The sequence below is a fragment of the Spermophilus citellus genome (genome assembly GCF_964194105.1).
Source record: "Spermophilus citellus genome assembly, chromosome: 6".
Taxonomy (NCBI): domain Eukaryota; kingdom Metazoa; phylum Chordata; class Mammalia; order Rodentia; family Sciuridae; genus Spermophilus; species Spermophilus citellus.
Window position 1 is genome coordinate 73,803,322 of NC_138187.1, and position 19,147 is coordinate 73,822,468.

The window sequence follows — 19,147 nt, forward strand, 5'->3', positions numbered from 1 at the left end:
TTTAATGACTCTGACACTCCAGTTTCCACACTGGGTGTGGTGTAGATTGTGCACATTTATACAACTTCTTTGGCATCAGAGTCTCTGAAAAGAATGCTTTGATACGAGCAGATTTTCTGCAGCCATGAAAAACATACTTGAGTTTTTTCTTCTCTCCTTTTCACAGCTCTTGTCTACCAGTTACCGTTTCTGCACCGAAGGAATGCTGCTTTCCAAAATCCTTTGGCAGAAACTCCTAGAGATTTGTTTTTCTGCTCCTGCCTAATTTAGCAACAGTCTTCAAAGAAAAAAAGAAAAAAACTGACAAACTGATAAAAGAAGAAAACTCTGATTTCATTTTGCATTTCTTTCATGGAAAGTTCAGTGGATCATCTATAACCAATCAATCTGGATAAGACAGTTTAAGGGGAGAAAAGGTAAACAAAAAATGTGGATACCCTAAGATCAAACTGTTCTTTATTCTAGTCAAGAAACAACAAGTGATATTACAAATTCAAGATTTTATGAAAATCATTTGTAAGTTAAATGAATGTAATAGCTTGGTGGTGAAGAAAGACTTTGAATGAGACAAAATAATGAGTTATGTGAATTAAATGGAAAGAGTGAAAAGTGTTAACCATGACATTTAAATGGTTACATGATTTTAATTATTCTTTTAATAATACACCACCTCAAGATGTCTATTCAAGGACCTTGAGTCTGTGCCTACTATGGAATTTGCAGCTGAATTAAAGCTTTGCTTCCTGCCTTTGGTGATTTTAAGGAAACAAATGGAAATCGGTTTAAGACCTTATAACAATCTACCACCTACCAAAAGAACGTAAAATGTAAGGTGGTAAGCCCTAGAAACAGAGAGTGAAAAGTTGTTTTTCATTTTTTTTTAAAAAAAGCCACACACACATTATAGTTATTTGTGAGACAGAGCAAGAGAGACAGAAGAGTTAAGAGAAGAGGCCAGGAGCCCAGCCTGTGCCAACTCCTCATTTGTTCTTGGCTGCCAGGGGTTTCCGGCTGATCTTTTTTGATTTGTCATTATTCTTCTTCGGGGGTTCTGGGTTTGCCTGCATGTGTCTGCCGTAGAGGCTGAAAAGAGAAAGGGAGGAAACCGTGAGACATAGTTCACCAATGTCAATTTCTATTGGTTGAGCTTTCAAAATAGATTAATCTCCAGAAACATCCAGGTAGCCAAAGAAAACCAAAAGATCACCTGCTTTTTCTGGGCCATACACAATACTCTATTGAAGGATTCACAACTGTTGGACACACGTGTGCATGAGCCCATGCAGTCTGGGCTGTGATGTCCAACCATGGACAAGCCTCCTGTAATTCTGCAGGTCTCCTGGACAGTGACAGCAGGTGATGCTCAGCCAGTTCCAAAGGCTGCAAGTGCATAAGTCGACAATGATAAAAGTCGGGTAGAACTGAAGAGACAGAGTGTCCGCTTCATGAAAAGTGAGCATCATGCTTGGCCTAAAAGCCCAGGGGCTGGCTAATGTGACTAAGAGCAATGGTGTCCGCGTCTACTCTGGCTGCTCACGCGTGATTGATAGTGAGGGGATGGCTACCACACATCAATGCCACATTAATAAGTACTGCTGATTAAATGTTGACAAAGTACCCTACGATGACAGTGGATGGCATTCACTTCGGAGTGGCGCAGGCTCTGTGGCTGAGAGGATTATTTCACTGAGCAGCAGATAGTAATTAATCTATAATTTATGAGTAATTCTGATTAAACTAAATTAAAAGCCACCCTAAAATAAATACAGCTCAACTTTAGCTCTCCTTATTGATATCCCTGTGTCTCTCAGAAAGCCCTCTAGGCCCTCAGCCCTCTCAGTTCCTCCAGAGGTGTGTGTGTGTGGGGTAACATGGCTGCCATTGCAGCTGCTTTGGACCTACAGATGAGTGCTGGCACAGGTGACCCTGGTTCTAGTGCCCACTCAAGGAATCTCACCCATTCTTGATGCTGCGTTTCTGGACACACAGCGTAGCACTTTTAGCATGTACTGGTGCTTTTGATGATCTTGGCATATGGCTGACAGGGTGAGGGGAGACGGACACATGAATTTTCCAGCTGACTGTGTGGATAGGGAAGGGTGGGTCACCAGGGTTGGCAAGCCCTGCTGGATTCTGTCTTTTCCAGCGTCTTCCAAGTGTGTCTCCTTAAAAGTGCTGGGGATGTGGCTCAGGGGCAGAGTGCTTGCCTGGCATGGGTGAGGCCCTGGTTTGATCCCAGAACCATAAAAATAAACAAAAAAACTACTAGTCGGCTTCACCAACAGTGGTCTCTGCTCTCACAGTGTAGAGTTGGAAGTTGGCATCAGGGGGCCCTGTGAGCCAGAGGAGGCACACCCAGCCAGGAGCTGGCAATGTCTGCTGGTAGGGGGAGGGCATCTCCTGTGTTAAGAAGGTACCGGGACTGGGGATGTGGCTCAGGTGGTAGTGCGCTCGCCTGGCATGCGTGCGGCCCGGGTTCGATCCTCAGCACCACATACCAACAAAGATGTTGTGTCCGCTGAAAACTAAAAATAAATATTAAAAAAATTCTCTCTCTCTCTCTTAAAAAAAAAAAAAGAAGGTACCACATGGTTAGAAATGTAACACAGGAACCTCCAAATGGGCTTTCAAGCTCCATAGCAATTAGGAGCTTAGAGAGCCCCATCTTGCCCAGCCTGGCTGTCTGCTCTGCAGCCACAGGGCCCACTTCCTTCCCAAGAGAACCTGCTGTCTAGGAAAGCACATCTTTAGAACTACAGATACAGCCCTCTACCACATTTAATACCAAGCGACAGGTCCCCTGGAGACCAAGCCATGAACACCCGGGGGCTGTGGCTCCCAGGTAAAGAACCTCTGGTTTAGTTGGAGAAGAGTTATTAGAAAGGTCAACCTTACTTCTGATGCTGTCCCCAATTCCCAGTGCTATGTCCTAGTCCTTGAAGCTGGCGCATATATGATCCTACAGGCAAAGGGATTCGTCAGGTGCAGAGAAGTTAGGGATCCTGAGAGGGGAAGGGCATCTGCACTATCTGGGGAGGCACAACCTGTGCCTCTCCTTCCCAGAACCCCTCCCAGGTCCATCAAACAGGTAGAAGAGAACCTGAGCCCAATCAGAGTCATCCATTATAGTCACCGTCTTAGTTGACACACTCTAGAACATACTTCTCCCTTGAATAGTCCCTGTCCTTCTTCTCCTAGGATGCTACTGACTCCATGCTTGGAGCTTTATCCTGCAACATGACAACCCCCGGAGGCCTCTGGTCTCGGAAGTCCTCCCACCTGGCCCAAAGCAAAGGTCTGAGCTGTTTTGTGGGTTCCCACAGGCGCCTATGGTCTCGGTCTCTTCAGCTACACAGCTTTCTTACAGGCTCATATCTCTTTCCTGTTTCCCAAAGGAAAAAGAAATAGACATGTTCTTACTCAGACAACATGGAACCTTAAGAATTCTAAAAATCTACAGACACATAAGTTCAGAGCGCATACACTCGGAAACCCAGAAACACTTGTGGGTGCTAGGAGAGTAGTATCAGCAACAATATGAGGTCACAGGAGGGAGATTTGCCAGGGGCCTGCTCTGCGTCATGCCCTGAGAGAGGTAAGAGCCGCAGTGGGCAAGGAGGGCTTCCTTCCTTCCACCAGGGGCAGGAGGTGCTTAGCTGGCCCTGGGAGTAGGGACCCAAGGAAGCCATTTCAAAAAGGAGTGCAGAAGTTGTTGGATAACCATCAGTGGCTCTGTTCCCTTTAAGGAGGGAACTGGCATGTTCCAATGACATTTCTCATCCTGGCTTGCTTTTCTATTCAGATCCCACTGTGTGTGCCTGGATTTCTGGGGCTACCTAGCAAGTCACTACAAAGGGCCAGGCAGGAGACCGCAGCCTCACAGGTTCAAATCTGAGTTTTGACACTCACAAGCCGTTGGTTCAGAGCAAATGACCAGATCCTTTCCCCTCCCGCTTGTCACGCCTCAAGTTTCCTCCTCTGTCAAGTAAGGATGTTATTTTTCTCATGGGGCAGCTGTGGTGGCTCAATCACCCGACACCGTGGTGAGTCAGTTGGAAGTGACCAGTGAATGCTTTTGAAATACAGGACTGATGTAGGGTTGGTTCTATGGAGAGTGATTAAATAAAGATAATTATGTGACCGCCTCATTTCTTTAGGGCTATTTCCTGTGAAAAATAACACAGTATTTTCTATCCACATTAAATCCCCAAACACCTCTAGAAGAAAGGTTTTAATCCTCTTTGAATCAAGCAACTAAGGTTGAGTTAAATGCATTGCCCCACTTCCTTGATGAGTCATCCCGGGGCTGGATGGAGCTGCTGTCTGCTGAGTGGTCTTTCAACTCCTCAGTTCCCAGGCAGCTTACTCATGTGGAGATGGGGCTGGCGCGGGGCTTGACAACAGGCACCTCTGGCTCCAGAGGCTCCATTCTGGCTCTAACCAGTTAGGAGACACAAGGTCTCGATTTGGTAGTTAGCAGCCATGGGCCTGCAGTTTGGTATGTAAGTGTGGTACCCAAATGGATGGTTTCCAGAGATGGCCACCTCCTCTTCCCTGACACTCGGAAATGTCTTACATGGATGTGAGCAGGGAAGACGGTCCTGGATCCTGTGGTGGGCCCAATGCCATCAAAAGGGGTCCTTAAAAGAATGAGGTGGGAGGGCCAGAGTTAGAGATGACACACTGCTGGCTCTGAAGAGAGAGGACAGGGCTATGAGCCAAGGAGCACAGGTGATCTGGAAAAGCAAGGAACCGCATTCTTCCCTCAAGTCTCAGGAAGGATGTATGGCTATAACAACATGGATTCCAGGCTTCTGATATCCAGAACTACATTTTTTTTTTTCGGCCAGTAAGCACAGAAGTTCATAGTAATTTGTTACAGTAGCAACAGGGAACTGACATGGTAAATGAACCTTGGTGGCCCTGCCAGGCAGCGGATCTGTGAGGAATCTGCTTCATTTCATCAGGAAAAGAAAAGCAGCTCACTGAGGAGAAAAAAACCCAAAGAACCAAGTTTTAGGAAGGGCAAGATTTCCCCCCTAAGAAAAAGTGGGGTGCCATGCCTATAAGAAGAAGTGAAAACAGGCCAACTGTCCCCTCTTTACCACAGGTAGAAAGAAGGGTCTCTGCCCCCATTGTCTGAAGGTAATGCTGCAGGCCCACACTCTGATTGCACCTGGATTTAATTTATGGAGGTGAACGAGTGACATGGAGAGATCAGCACTAGTTTTTTTTTTCTTTTTGTTTTGTTTTTCCTTTTCTTTTTCGTACCAGAGATTGAACCCGGGGCACTTAACCACTGAGCCACATCCTCAGACTTTTGTATATTTTATTTAGAGACAGGGTCTCACTAAGTTGCTTAGGTTCTTGCTAAATTGCTGAGGCTGGCTTTGACCTTGAGATCCTCCTGCCTCAGCCTCCTAAGCCTCTGGGATTACAGGTGTGCGCTATAATGCCCAGGGAGGTCAGCACTACTGAAAGCAGTTTTACTATTTGGAGCTCCAGAGAGGAGAGTGCCTGCCATGTCACACAAGCCACATGGGGAAGCAGCCTATGGGTAAGAAGGCAAAGAAGCAAAGGAGAGAGGATGGCCCAGAGTCCAAGGCCAGCCCATCAGGCAAGTTTGTGTCAGTTGAGAATTAGTTCAAATATTTTTGGTAGACTGCAGGTTATCAGAGTGGTCTTCTGTCATCCAGTACCTGGCCCGGAGTGATTTAGGGCAGGGGGAATTTGAGCCGGCTGGGTGAAGGTAGCTGGGGATATGGGTTCTGCATATGAAAGGTGCTCGTAGACAACTTGTTTGCTACTCTAGGAACTAGCTGGCCCTGAGGGGAGGTCTCTCTCTTGGATGTAAAAGCCTCACAAAATACAGACAATAAAAACATGATTAAGACAGCTCACAACCTTCCAGACTGGTTTTGTCTTCCTGATATAGAATGCCCTCCCGTCCTGATGCACACTGCACCTTTGAGCCTTGGCAGGTGTAGCCTCTCTAGTTTGCTTGTTCCCACTTTCTGTCCCTAAGTAAACCCTAACCACAACTCAGTCCCTGGCATGTCCCAGAGAGGATTTCCTCCTCTGTCTCTTCTGCTTGGGTGACACCTATCCTGCCAAGTAGGAGTCCACAGTGCCTGTCCCTGGGGATTCTTGGAGAACTGTCCCAGCGTCACACTCATCCCTTATCTAGTACCCTGCTTGGTCCTGAAGAACATGTGAACTTGGGAATGTCGCCGACTGATGTCCTCCTCTATAAAATGAAGATGAAATCCCTCAGCTACGTCAGGGAGCTTGGAAACAGAAGAAATGAGACGTAGAGACAGTCTTGTCCACGTGGTCTTAACATAATGGATGTTCCAGAAAAGCAGTTACTGCCCTTACCCTCTTATGAAGTTCTCTGACTCAGTGACCTGAAAAGTTCCTCCCACTTCACACATGCTACTGCCACAGAGCGTGGCCTGAGACCTGCATTTGACCATGTGCTTTTGGAGTGGGTCACCCCTTGGAAGGGCTCCAGCGGGCACTGCCACCTGGCTGTGTCACCTCTGGAGTGTTGACAGGGAGCCTGGCTCAAGCTTGCCCATGAAGCTGCAGCCCCTAATGGGCAACATGATCAACCCAGAAAGTGGAGTGACCCTTCTTCTCAGACAAAATCTCTGCCCTGAAATGTGAGGTTTGTAGAGGATAATTGGGAGATGATTGGGAGAGGAAAAAACTAACAAGGAGCACTTTGAAGTGACAGGAAAGGATCCATTACTCTTAGGCGTCTGATGAACAGGCTTCTGTTGCCAGAGACAATTTCAAAGGTGAGATGCCCGGCAGAAGCTTTCAGCTGGGGAGATGAGCAAACCATCCCTGCTCAGCTCACAAGGGCTCTCCATTTTTGACTGTGAAGGACAAGGGCGAAAACGGGAGTGGGCCCTGTTCAGAGCTGCCAACTGAAGAACTGCTGCTGGAGAACCATTAGGAAATGATTTCTGCAGACTGCCTGGGTCACAGGCTGGTCACTTTAGAGGTGTTATTACAGCAGCCTGAAGACTGGCCAGTTTAAGTCCCATGCAACTGACCACTGCTGCCTGGTGATATCAAAAATTGCACAGCACTCTAGAGTTTCAGACCACGATAATTGGAAACAATTTTGCAACAAATATATTTATTACGCAGTACAATGTGAGTGACTTTCCATTATTGATATGTGAGTTTTGTTTAATAGGGGCACCTTCAGTTTCAGAAAAATGCATGAGTTTTGTTATTCCAGTTGGATGTGAGGGTTTCCTGCTAACCACTGCAGGCCTTAATCGCTGTAGCAACAAAGACCCCTCCAGACCCTCCCATTCCTTCTTGACAATTTCCTGTGTTGGCTACAACGACCTGTCCTGGTTCTTATTATCTATCTGGAGACCTCTTCAGACCTTATGTCTCTGCTTTTATCTCTTTGTATCCTCTTCCCAGAAAGGCCATTTCATTTTATAACTCCAGTGATTATCTCCAGGCAGCAATCCCCTGAGTTACCATCCTCTTCAGCCCATTTGCAGACTTGATATCAAACTCAGCAAAGCAGATGAGAGTCCCCCACTTCCAAATCCACAGGTCTGACCCTCTGCATCTCTAGACCTTTGGGATCAAATGTTGATGCCACCTTGAAATAGACCTCTTTCATAGATTGCCACATTAGTTGAATTTGATAGAATTTCCTCTGTAGTGAAAATTCTCAGCCTGGGACCATAGAACTGTGTGAAACTCCAGGCAAAGCTGAATATGTAGTTTTCATCAGTTTTTCAAAAGGTTCATAACTCAGTGGGTTAATTAGCCACTTTATGGTACTTAAGTTTATCCTGATTTCTATCATCTTCTGACTTTATTCATTTTTTTTCTTCTACCCTAATAAAGGCTCTTGTCACATGGCCCTTAGGTGATAACAATGGTTCCCTTCTTGGTCTCCCTGATGCTAGTACTTTGCCTCCTCCAATGTGTCCTTCATGCAGCTGACAGAACAACCTCTCCTTGGTGTACCCATGTGCACTCACTGCCCCTTGAATTGAATATTCAGTACAGTACTAGTCACTGGGCACCATAGCACCATAGCCCATGCCCCTTCAGCTCTCCCTGCGCACAAACAAGCAAGAGTCATGTTTGGCTGGACTTGAGGCAGGCAGCAGGAGCATAGGAAAAACCACTCCAGTCAGTTCCACCACTTATTAACTAAGTAGCCTTAAGTCCTATGTCTTTCTAGAATCTCTATCTTAACAGGAAAATGGGGACACATGCATACTGTCTCCCATGCAGGTGCAGGGGCAACAGGACTGGCATGGGCTCATTAGGGTGTTTAAAAAAAAATTAAAAAGTGCTAGATCTGAGGCCTGGGATTAGTGTTTCCTGCTAGTCAACATTCCCTGAGGTCTCTGGTTTTATTTTGTTTTGTGTTTTGGCTGATCTGTGTCATCACTGTCTAGAAAGCTTGCCTGGATCCTTTTCTACAATTCATATCTCATTCATATTTGGAGACCTTGAGGCTTTTCCCAACTTCCTCTATTCCCCATCTCTAATTCTGCCTTCACGAAGTGCAATGGGATTTATCGGGATCTCACCATTAAGTTCTTGAGGATACATAAAGTGACTCCTGCCCTGGCCTCAGTATTTCAAAACATCATCAAAAATCACTGATAATCATAATAGCTCAGTCAGGGAGGTCCTGTTACTATTCTTCCTTCTCAAAGGAGGACACTGACACCTGGCAACTTCAGGACTGGGTCAAACCCATGCAATTACTCCAAAGTTCAAACTCGACTTAGCTGTCTTGTTGTGCATCTTTCTGGATTTCCCAGCCACCATCTTCTCCAGAGTGGGGATTGCAGGCCTCACTTCTTTTGTGTTCCGTGTACTGAAGGCACGGTTCGAAACACATTGTGTGTGATGTAAATATTGTATTTCAGAATGCCAGGTATATGAGGGGTACAATATGCTGTTCTGAAGTCATTTGCTCATGTCATATGCCTCCCTACTGTTGTTATGGGTGTTTCCATGGAAAGTCCTCAGGCAGACCAAGAAAAGAACCAGCTTTCAAATCTAAGTAGATGGCTAGCAAAAATGATGGAGAGAAATAATTTTGCTTATAATCTGTAATCTTATGGTGGGAGGCTAAATTTAAAATCTCCACAAATAAATCTGTGGACAAAGTGTGAAGCTTAGATTATTAATAAGCATTTGCAATATCTTTATTTATCCTATCTAGCAGCTTATGAAGGGCTGGTGACAGAACCTTAGCACATAAATTGCTGAGTCTTAAAGAAAAAAATTATCAGTTATCCTATTCCTATGAGAAGTCTCATTAATTCAAAAGAGAATATATATATATATATATTTTTGTGATGGTGATGAGGGTGGGGTAAGATCAGACCTCTGAAAGATGTTTCCTTGCAATTCACTAGTAGCAGTGGGGGTGTCACAATCATCTCAATTATAACTCTCACTGTTCTGTGTCCCCAACACACAGTGTACAAACATACATGTGCAAGCAGCATCTACATAAATAGCCAAAAGGAATGTGTGGTTGGCTGAACACAGATATCAAGCTCTATAAAAACACAATATAAAATATAAGGCAGATTTAGAAACACCCCATATATTGCACACTTGCTATCTGCCCCACTGGAGGGGAGAAATGAGGATTCTGGCAGAGCAAAACTAACAATATCATGCACAAAAGATGCTCATTAAACTTTATCATCCTGTCTACTCTAATGATGCTTTTACTTAATAAAAATTCCCCAAGCAGTTGCAAGGATATTAGGCAAGGTCTTTGGTTATGTATCAGAGGTCCAAGCTGTCACCAGTAAGCATGCAGTTCAGGAGGTATGTTCCCTGGGGAAGGACCAAATACAGCTTCCACAGAATACATGCAGAGAAAAATCAATAACTGCAACTTGCTTCCCTGCTTAAGCATTTAAGAAAATAGGTAATCCTTTTAAATTAAACTGCAAAGTGCGAAATGTTGCAATTTCCAGAATAAACTCAAAGGCAAAAGGAAACAAGTCCAAGGGCACGGGTAGGTTTCCCAAACAAGCTGCCTCCCTAGTAGACTTCATGCTGCACTGAAGAGTGTATATATATATATATATATATATATATATATATATATATATTTTATGAAAAGAAAGAATGCCTTTAGTGCGTGGTGTCTGTAGAGATTAAAAAGAGACACCCAACTGTAAATGTCTGTATGCTTGGAATATATGCAGAGATACAGCAAACTAGGTATGAGTTTGAGGAACGGAAAACAAGGAATTATTTTTATGTGGGCAATTTAGCCCTTTCAAAAGTTATTCTTACAAAAATCCCTACTAGGATAATCCATTAACTTGAATCCAGCTCTCAAAAGCTAAATAGTAAATTTTCTAACAGACCTCTTAACATCCAGGCTCAGCTGGATGTGAACACTATATCATCACAAATTATGGTGATATTTTGTCTATATTTTATAACACACTTTAAATGTCATGTCCTGCAAAGTCAGGATTGGCTGAAGGGATCACTACAATCAGGGCAGGAGAGAGGCACATGGAAAACCTGAAGCTAGGGGACATAAGATTGCCCTCTCTGTGTTCAATGATAAAATCAACACAAAGTGCATCAAAGCAGAAACAGAACAAGTCACCCAAAATAACAGCAGCATCACTCCCAGGCCAGCAGGCCTGATGTAACCAAACCAAGGGTACTGACAAAGCCAGAGAGAGAACACATCCATCAGAAGAGCATCAGTGGGCGACCGAAACAGTGGGCCAAAGGCAGGCAGTAGACACATGTGCACCCTGCAGAGAAAGGCAGGCTCTGAGTCCTGTGCATGCCCTGGCAAGAGGACATCTCTACAAGGAATTAGAGACTCCAAGCACCGTATCACCTGTACCCTGCAAATACTGCCCCACACTGGTGTGGTCTAGCCTCTGGCCAACTCCTCCACCCTCTTCCACACTTTCCTCCCTGCTCTCCATCCCATGACTGTGCCCACTTCTGAAGCTGGCCTTTGCTCTTCCCTCTGCCTGGAATGCTCTTCTGGAGCTAGGGTGTGTGTCCTCTTCACAGGCAAGGAGACAGGCACAGACACTTTACACATCTTCGACAAGATACAGCACTTTTTTTTTTTTTTTAAAGAGAGAGTGAGAGGAGAGAGAGAGAGAGTGAGAGGAGAGAGAGAGAGAGAGAGAGAGAGAGAATTTTTTTAATATTTATTATTTTTTAGTTCTCGGCGGACACAACATCTTTGTTGGTATGTGGTGCTGAGGATCGAACCCGGGCCGCACGCATGCCAGGGGAGCACGCTACCGCTTGAGCCACATCCCCAGCCCCAAGATACAGCACTTTGACCCCAGAGCCTGGGTATGCTGCTCTGTTACTGCTGTCACTGGACTTGTGGCTCAGTCGTAGCCTTTGCAACTGGTTCATACCCAAGCATGTGGCTCATGAAGGCCAAGAAGAGAGACAGCCCCAGGAGCTTAGCTCAGAGGCCCTTTTTTTTTTCCTGTTTTACCTGAACTAGGAATGGCAGGAGCCTAGATCTGCTGGCACCCCACTTGGCATGGTGTGAAGAAAGTCTGCCCAGAAGAGAAATCACCATAGACTTAGGAAGAACTGAAAGATGGAGGGAGACTAGACCCCATGACACCATCTGGAATCTTCTATCATGATATGCCCAAAGTCTACTATATCACTGGATTAGTCTTAGTATAAAACCATCAAGCCACACCCCCTCCTTCTTAGGATTTGTGTTTCTTGCCATCAGAGGAAGGCTGAGTCCTAATCATCACTCTGGTCTTCTTCAAAGGTGAATTCTGCAGTGAGGTCTCCTCTGCCCACACTATCTCTGACAAGCATTGATTTCCTTCCCATTTCACATCACAATGGTTATTTTATTTGATTACTGTTGTTCCTTGCTTCCCCTAATAGAAGATTAGTTCCTAGATAGCAAGAGCCTTGTATGTCTTGTTGGATGTCCTCGGTGCCTGACATGATACGGGCTCACTGGCATGGTTGCTGACTGCATGGATGAAAGTGTGCATTCTTGCAGTAACTGAATGATTCCCAGCTGTATCAGAAATGCCTCTGGAACAAGGACTATGTCTAGATCATTTTTATTTCTCCTGTTCCAGTACCTGACACACAAGAGTCACCCAATAAATAGGGACTGACCAAAGGACTGAATGAATCTCTTAGCCAAGGAACTTTTCCTGATGTCCTCAGAAACAGAACAAGTCACCCAAAATATCCATCAGGTAGATCCATCAGCTACCCATTTAGAGCTGTCTACTGAAAGGATGTGTCCTGTGTAGGCCATGGCAAGTGGCCTGGCCTTCGGGGTGCTATCTTCTGTCATAGAATTCTGTGTCCTATACCAGTCTCTCATGTGCTTTCCTCAGCGTGCCACAGGGTTTAAGACTGAAAGGTAAATGGAAAAATGGGGTCAGCATTCAACATGCCACCACTCTGCACCGTTCGGCCATTCGGGAGCCCAGGCTTTGTCCCTGGGTGGAGATTCTCTTTCACAGTAGTGGGACTAGGGGTTTCCACTTAATTCCTTTATGGTACAATGGCCTTTTACTGAATCTTAATTATATCTAATGTTAATAAGAATTAATTGAAGATAGTAATTGTCTACGAATGAGAATTTAGTTAAATGAACATTTTTAAAGCAGTCTTCTTTCCCCTTTCCTTTGAACAAACAAATAAAAAATGAGAATGAGCCAGGCTTGGTGACACATGTCTGCAATCCAAGTGACTCAGGAGGCTGAGGTGGGAGGATTGCAAGTTCAAGGCCAGCCTCAGCAATTTAACAAGGCCCTAAGTAACTTAGTGAGACCTTGTCTTAAGGGGAGGGGGGAGAATAAAGATAAAAAGAAACAACACAAGGACTCAGTGGTAAAGCACTCCTGGGTTTAATTCCCAATATCATCCAAAAATAAAAAATAAAAAAATAAAAAGAGTAGATTTTTTTAGAGTCTTTTTTGGCACACACAATACCTTCAAGAACAAACAGCTCAGGGATATTCCTGACTACTAAAGTCACTGAGCTAGCTACATGAGTTTATCTAACAGAAGAACTTGTGTAGTGTTCGCTACACATGAGCGTTGTACACAGGAAGCATCTACAGCATTTTCTATATATTATCTCATTTAAGCCTCAAGCAATTGAAACCACAGGGGTCCACATTTGTCCTGTGGCTCTGATGTAAATGCTATTACAATGCAGATTGGTGTCACACAACTGGAATACTAGTTTTGAAGAGAGAAGCAGACAGCATTCCTTTGCTCTTCCTCCTCCTCTTTGTGGCTAGCAGCATGGACTCTGCTCTGGGTGGTGTCCCTCCCTTTCAGTTTTTCTCCATCCAGGTGACTTCCTAATTTGACTTTAGCAGGTGACACACACCAATTCAACAGAAAGCAGGGTTGAGAACACCGAATTGGGACTCACAGGTTTTGGCATGAGCCCACTAACTGAGTGATCTGTTTTCCCAAACAGAAAATGGGGTCTTTGCATTTACACTGGGGTGCTAACCATCTAGAATGCATGCTGCCACATGTCCCTTAGTGGACATGGATATGGAGCTTGATGGTGCACTCCACTGGACTGTTCCCAGAACCCACTGAGATAGAGGGCTATGGCCAGGGTTTCCGCATGGTCAGCGTTGGGCATCTGAATGGAACTTATACATGTCACCTCTGAATCCCGTGGAGCACTTCAGCTATTTGAACTCACTTAACCCTTAGCCACATCACATTAAATGAAACTTTACAGGGCTGGCGTCCCTAAGGTCCCTTCTCTGCTTTAGTAGAATGTGGCGTGATGCCTTAGATTTCAGACAACACTGTAGCGTTTTTCCCTTCTGCCACTGTCCAAGGACTTTAGGTGACGTGAATCACTTTCCAGTTAGAAACACAGCAAAGACAAACAAACAAACAAACAAACAAACAAACAAACAAAACGGCCTTAAGGATCCATGCCAGAAAGCATCCAGCTCCCTACCACACTCTTACCAGGAGGCTTTCCGCAGGTGGAGCTCAGGAAAAAGCAGCAGCAGGCACCTGGCGCCTTTGGCCATTTCCCTGAGAAAGCTGAGCACCCTCCCTCAGCCATGCTCTCCCTGAAACATGGCATGTGACGCCAATTTGTGCTTTTCTTACACTCAAGATCCCAGTCTTTGGATTGCTGGCCAGTGATGGAAAGAGGGCAGCAGTAGAGAAGGAGCCCCGGGTTTGGTGGGCAAGGGGACCCGTGGGTGTGCAGAAAGAAACACAGCAGTATTTGGGGACAAGTCAATAACGGAGAAGCCATCCCTGACAGTTCCATAGGAGAAAAGTCTTTGGATTCTACCCTCCTTTCAGTTTTTACTTTCATATTTTGAGTTTGATGGAAAAAAAAATTATCTCCCAAAGGAATAGTGGGTTTAAAGTCTAGAAAACCTTGAAAAAAAGAGTCTAGAAAATATTTTTAGCCTGGATATACTAAGCAGGTTTCATAGTTTTTTACATCAATTTTTTTTTTTTTGAGGGGGCAGGTATCAGGGATTGAACTCGCGGGCACTCAACCACTGAGACACATCCCCAGCCCTATTTTTTTAAATTCAAGAGACAAGGTCTCACTGAGTTGCTTAGCGCCTCGCTTTTGCTGAGGCTGGCTTTGAATTTGCCATCCTCCTATCTCAGCCTCCCTAGCCTCTGGGATCACAAGCGTGCTCCACCTGCGCTTGGCTAAATCAGATGTTTTGAGAGTCTCAGAGAAATTAACTGCAAGTGCAAAACGGTTAACAACTACGAGGTCTATAGTTGAGGCTTGATGGTATTGTAAGATCTGTGAGAGGAATCCAGGCACCAACAACCAACCCGGTGGTGGTGGTAGGAATGCTGGGCTGCATGGGGCGAGGATCCGCCTCTCTGGGCTCAGCTTTCCTGGTTGGATGCCCCCAGTAGGCAAACTGTGGCTGTGGGTGGGGAAGGAAGAGCTAAGTCTTGTCACAACAGCTCCCTTCATCCAAGAATCTCGTGTTTCATTGAAGAATCTCACCCACAAAACACCCCTGAAAGGTGTTAGAACATTCTAAATGCAGATGGTGGAAGAGAGGTGGAAGTAAAAGTGCGAGGTGGGGTTGCCAGAGGAGCAGGGGATCTGGGAAGCTCCTCCCCAGCCTGATCTGACAGCATCGTGGCTGGAGGATCCCAAAGGGAAAGGCGCGTTCCCATGTCAACAGACCTTGACCATGACCTGGGAGAGCAGCCTCCAGGAGACATGATGGGGAGAAAGGGCTGAGGAAGGTCAGCAGAGCAGACCTCAGGTGAAGGCGGAAGGAGAATTACAATCAGGCTTTTCCAAAGGAGAGAACAAAGTGCCTAGCATAGAGTACAGCGGCATGGAATCCACTATTTACATCAGGGCTCGTGGCAGTTTTAAAATCTCAATCTTGGTTGAGTTATTTTTTCCCATAAAACTCAGGAATTCAAACCTTAACGAAGGCGAGATCCAAAGCTCAATTTTCTATGTTGTCTTCATCGTTCTTTTGGTTACTGTTGACCTGTTCCCAAATACCACTTGTTTTCTTTCTCTACTACAAGGCAGTTCTCAGGCACTGGACTCTTGGCGTTCCTTTTCTTGGCTACTGTGTCCCAAATCACTGAGGGCTGTCATCTTTACCTCTAAGACTGATAGGGAGCAAGGCTCGTGTGATTGTGAATACTGGCTTAAAGTTGAGGCTCTGGATAGACTTACTACCCAGTTCACTTGGAGAGAAGGAGAGATGGGGAAGAGACAGGAAATATGAGAATTTTCCTTTCTGTCGAGCACCTGTGTAGAAGTTAACACACAGAAGACTGTTAGAAATTATTTTGAAATGCATCTAAAATTCTTGGCAGCTGGGAATCTTGGACAAGTTACCTTAGAGTTCTTTCTCCTTTGTAAGATAGGATTGTGATAACAGTTCACATCTTATATGGTTGTTGTGAGGATGAAACAACATAAAACAGTGTTCAACAGGCACCTAACAGGTTAAACCAAGGCAACTGGATACTGCTCAAAACAGGTTGTGCATTCTAAACTTGGGCGAAGCTACAGGATTGCAAAATGCCTTATGGTTGTCTGCCCAAAGTTTTACACAAAACACAGTTTCTTTCCAAAGAGATATTTTTAAAAATGTTGTATTATGTATGATTGAGGAAAATAGCAAATGGCAGAGAACATAAGGAGGGTCCTTGGAGAGAAAACGACCAACAAGTTTAGTCACTTTCTGAGTTTGGTCTTCATCGAACCCAACACATAGCCATGCTAGTGAAGGCCCAAGTAATGGTGGAGATTCTTCCTGGGAGAAGGTTCACTTTCTTTTGCTCTGTCCAGGGTTCTGAATGGGCAGCTCACCAGTACTAACTGAAAAACACGAGTTAGGGTACTGAATACATCTTTGGTCCTGGCTCTGGCTCCAGCTCTCCCATTCACAGGCTGAGCCTGTTCTCAGATCTATTCAGATGGGAACCACATTACGTAAGAGTCAATAATCTTTATGGTAACTCTGCAGTGAAAGTGTCATTTGTTGTAATGAATACTGATCATAAGTTAAGCCCCTAGCTACTCTCTCTGTTATTTTTCATTATACTGTTCCTTGCTCTGTTATATTTCAGGAGTACTGAGGGAATTCGTCCAACTATGTTCCAAGTCAGCTCTTCGTTACTCAGATTAGATTCTGCTAAGATGCAATGGAGCAATTTGCAAACACACTGGTTCTTAAGGAAATGCATCAGACACTGGTTATGTGTTCTCTTCTGCTGAGGCCAGCAGGTAACTTTCCCCCCTTCCCTTTCCCCTGGTTATTTGTCCCCTTCATTTGCCATTTTCTCTCTATTTATCTTCTACTCCATTCACAGTATGGTTCTCCAGGCCCAAATCTGAGAGAGTATTAACAACGCGTTTCTGGGTTGTTGTTTTTTTTTCCTGCAGTAATAACTCTTTGTTCAATTCAACACCAGAATAATGTTTCCAAAATCATCGCTGCCTCTCCTCCAGCTCTTACTTGCAAACACCACTCTGCTTACATTACAGTCATTCCCCCTCTGGCTGCTTTAAAGGACACTAACTCCAAAAGGCACACCAGTGAGGAAACGCTGGAACTCTTCCCTTTTTTTTTTTAAAACCAATATAAAAAATTCATTTTGCATGTTGTATATTAAGCATGAGAGTGGAATTTCCATATGCCTCTGTGCTTTGTGCTCTTGGAACTGTTTATAAGTGGGCTGTGAGTCCCCTGAGAGACCACGTCACCACCTGGGCTTAGTGGTTGCTGATCAGAACAAAGGTATGGGGACCATATGAAGTCACGCTCAGCGCTGGTTCTTTGGCCAGAAACACTAGCAGGCTTCAGCAGGCTGAAGTGAGCATGGGGCCTCAGCCCACTCCTCACCTGACAATGGGCACTGCTGGTTTCCATCGACTATTAGTGTTCATCCTGTTTGTTACAGTGACAGAGGATAATTTGAAATGTTAAGGATAAGAAAATGGCACTTTCAGGCATGATAGGTCTGGGTTTGCCACCCTGGATTCCTCTTCTGGGCAGAGTTGGCTAGGAATGCTCCTTTTTAGGGAAATCTAGCTCAATGAACAGGATGTCTTCCGGCAGGCATGCCACGTTCTCTGTTCCTTCTGATACACATCAGGGAAAATCTGAGAAGAAACTTTTATTAAAATGTCTACAGCTCTTTAAAATATCATCATCCTTATTATCATTTCTTTTTTTTCCCAGACATGACACCGTGCTTCTGGTTAGAGCAGAAAACCACCTAGTGATGGACGTGAAGATCACGTGGTATAGTCAAAATACATGACATGACCTCACACCAGGCCAGATTTCTTGAGAATTTGGGGTAACAGGGAAAAACTACTGAGCTGGATTCTGGGGCACTTGCAAGTGAGCACAGAACAGAGGCCAGGAAAAAAAATGAGTTCAAAGTAAGGATAAGAAAGGCCGTTGAGATAATGTGGCGATGAACCATATGCACCTTGACACTGGGCACAAGAAGTACCTAAAAGGGAAGTGAAATTTCTTTGTACTTGGGGAGATGATCACACTGAGAAGGCAGTAAACCAGCATCTCAATCTCAAATGAGGTTTAACACAGAGAACAAGCAAAAATAATCTGGAAATATAAATAGATATTAAGTCAAGAAATAGTTCTTGACAAGAACAGCTGTGTATGCTAGAAACCAAAAAGAAATCATACAAAAACTGACCCCAAGTTCACGAGGAATCACTAACATGAGAATCAGCAGACAGAACCAAAGAGGTAGGAACTGGTGACCTGTGTGAGCCTCATTTTACTCATCTATAAAATGTGAACTCTACCAGCTACCTAATAGAGAGGTGATGAGGATTAAGTGGCAGGTACTTAACACTAAGTACTTTGCTGAAGATAATCCTCACCTCAAGCAGAATATTCACAGTAATTATCAAAATACTCTGTCAAAATGCATCTTTGTATTATGGAGTACTAAGAAATTTAAAGTGGAAAGGTGTAGAAAGAAGTTTGTTTAAGTAAAAAATAGCATCTTGGAGACAGTACTCATGTAGTTTAGGCATTCTGGACCCATACGTGTATCTACTTGGCAGCAATATCACCAAGACAGTGTGCTGTGCATTCACATCATAGTCTTATTGGGACAAAGAGTTGATGGTGACCTGGCCCACTCTCAATTTCTCTTCTGTGACAACAACATGAAAAACCGCTGTGACCAAGAGTGAAGCAGTCCAGCATGCACCATGTACCCTGCACTTTCTCTTGGTAGGTAAGGCTTAATTTCATTCCAGAGATGTGTATTAAAACAGGAGCTGAAATGTGGCTCAGTGGTAGAGCCCTTGTCCAGCATGTACAAGGACCTGGGTTTGATCACTAGCATTGCAAACAGAAAAATACAGCAAATCAAAATCTAACAATGGAGGAAGCAGATCAGCTTCTCTACCTCCCATCAGTAGGTACTCTGCCTGGGTACCTCATGGAGGTGTCCCACCTGTATCCTTGAACAAGAAGTGGCAGATCAGCTCTGTCCAAAGATAGAGCAAAGCAATTCTGAAGGACCACTGAGCCTGGACACATGAACACATATCCACTCATACATGTACAGAACATGT

General features: G+C 44.6%; 1 protein-coding gene across 1 annotated transcript in view; it reads right to left on the reverse strand.

Moving 5' to 3' along the window:
• Positions 1–548: 548 nt before the first annotated feature.
• RSU1 (Ras suppressor protein 1) overlaps positions 549–19,147 on the reverse strand; it is a 182,476-nt gene continuing 163,877 nt past the window's right edge. Inside the window, exon 9 of the mRNA XM_081299892.1 lies at positions 549–1,083. Coding sequence (XP_081156018.1) covers positions 981–1,083 — 103 coding nt within the window. The 3' untranslated portion in view covers positions 549–980. The remainder of the gene's footprint in view (positions 1,084–19,147) is intronic.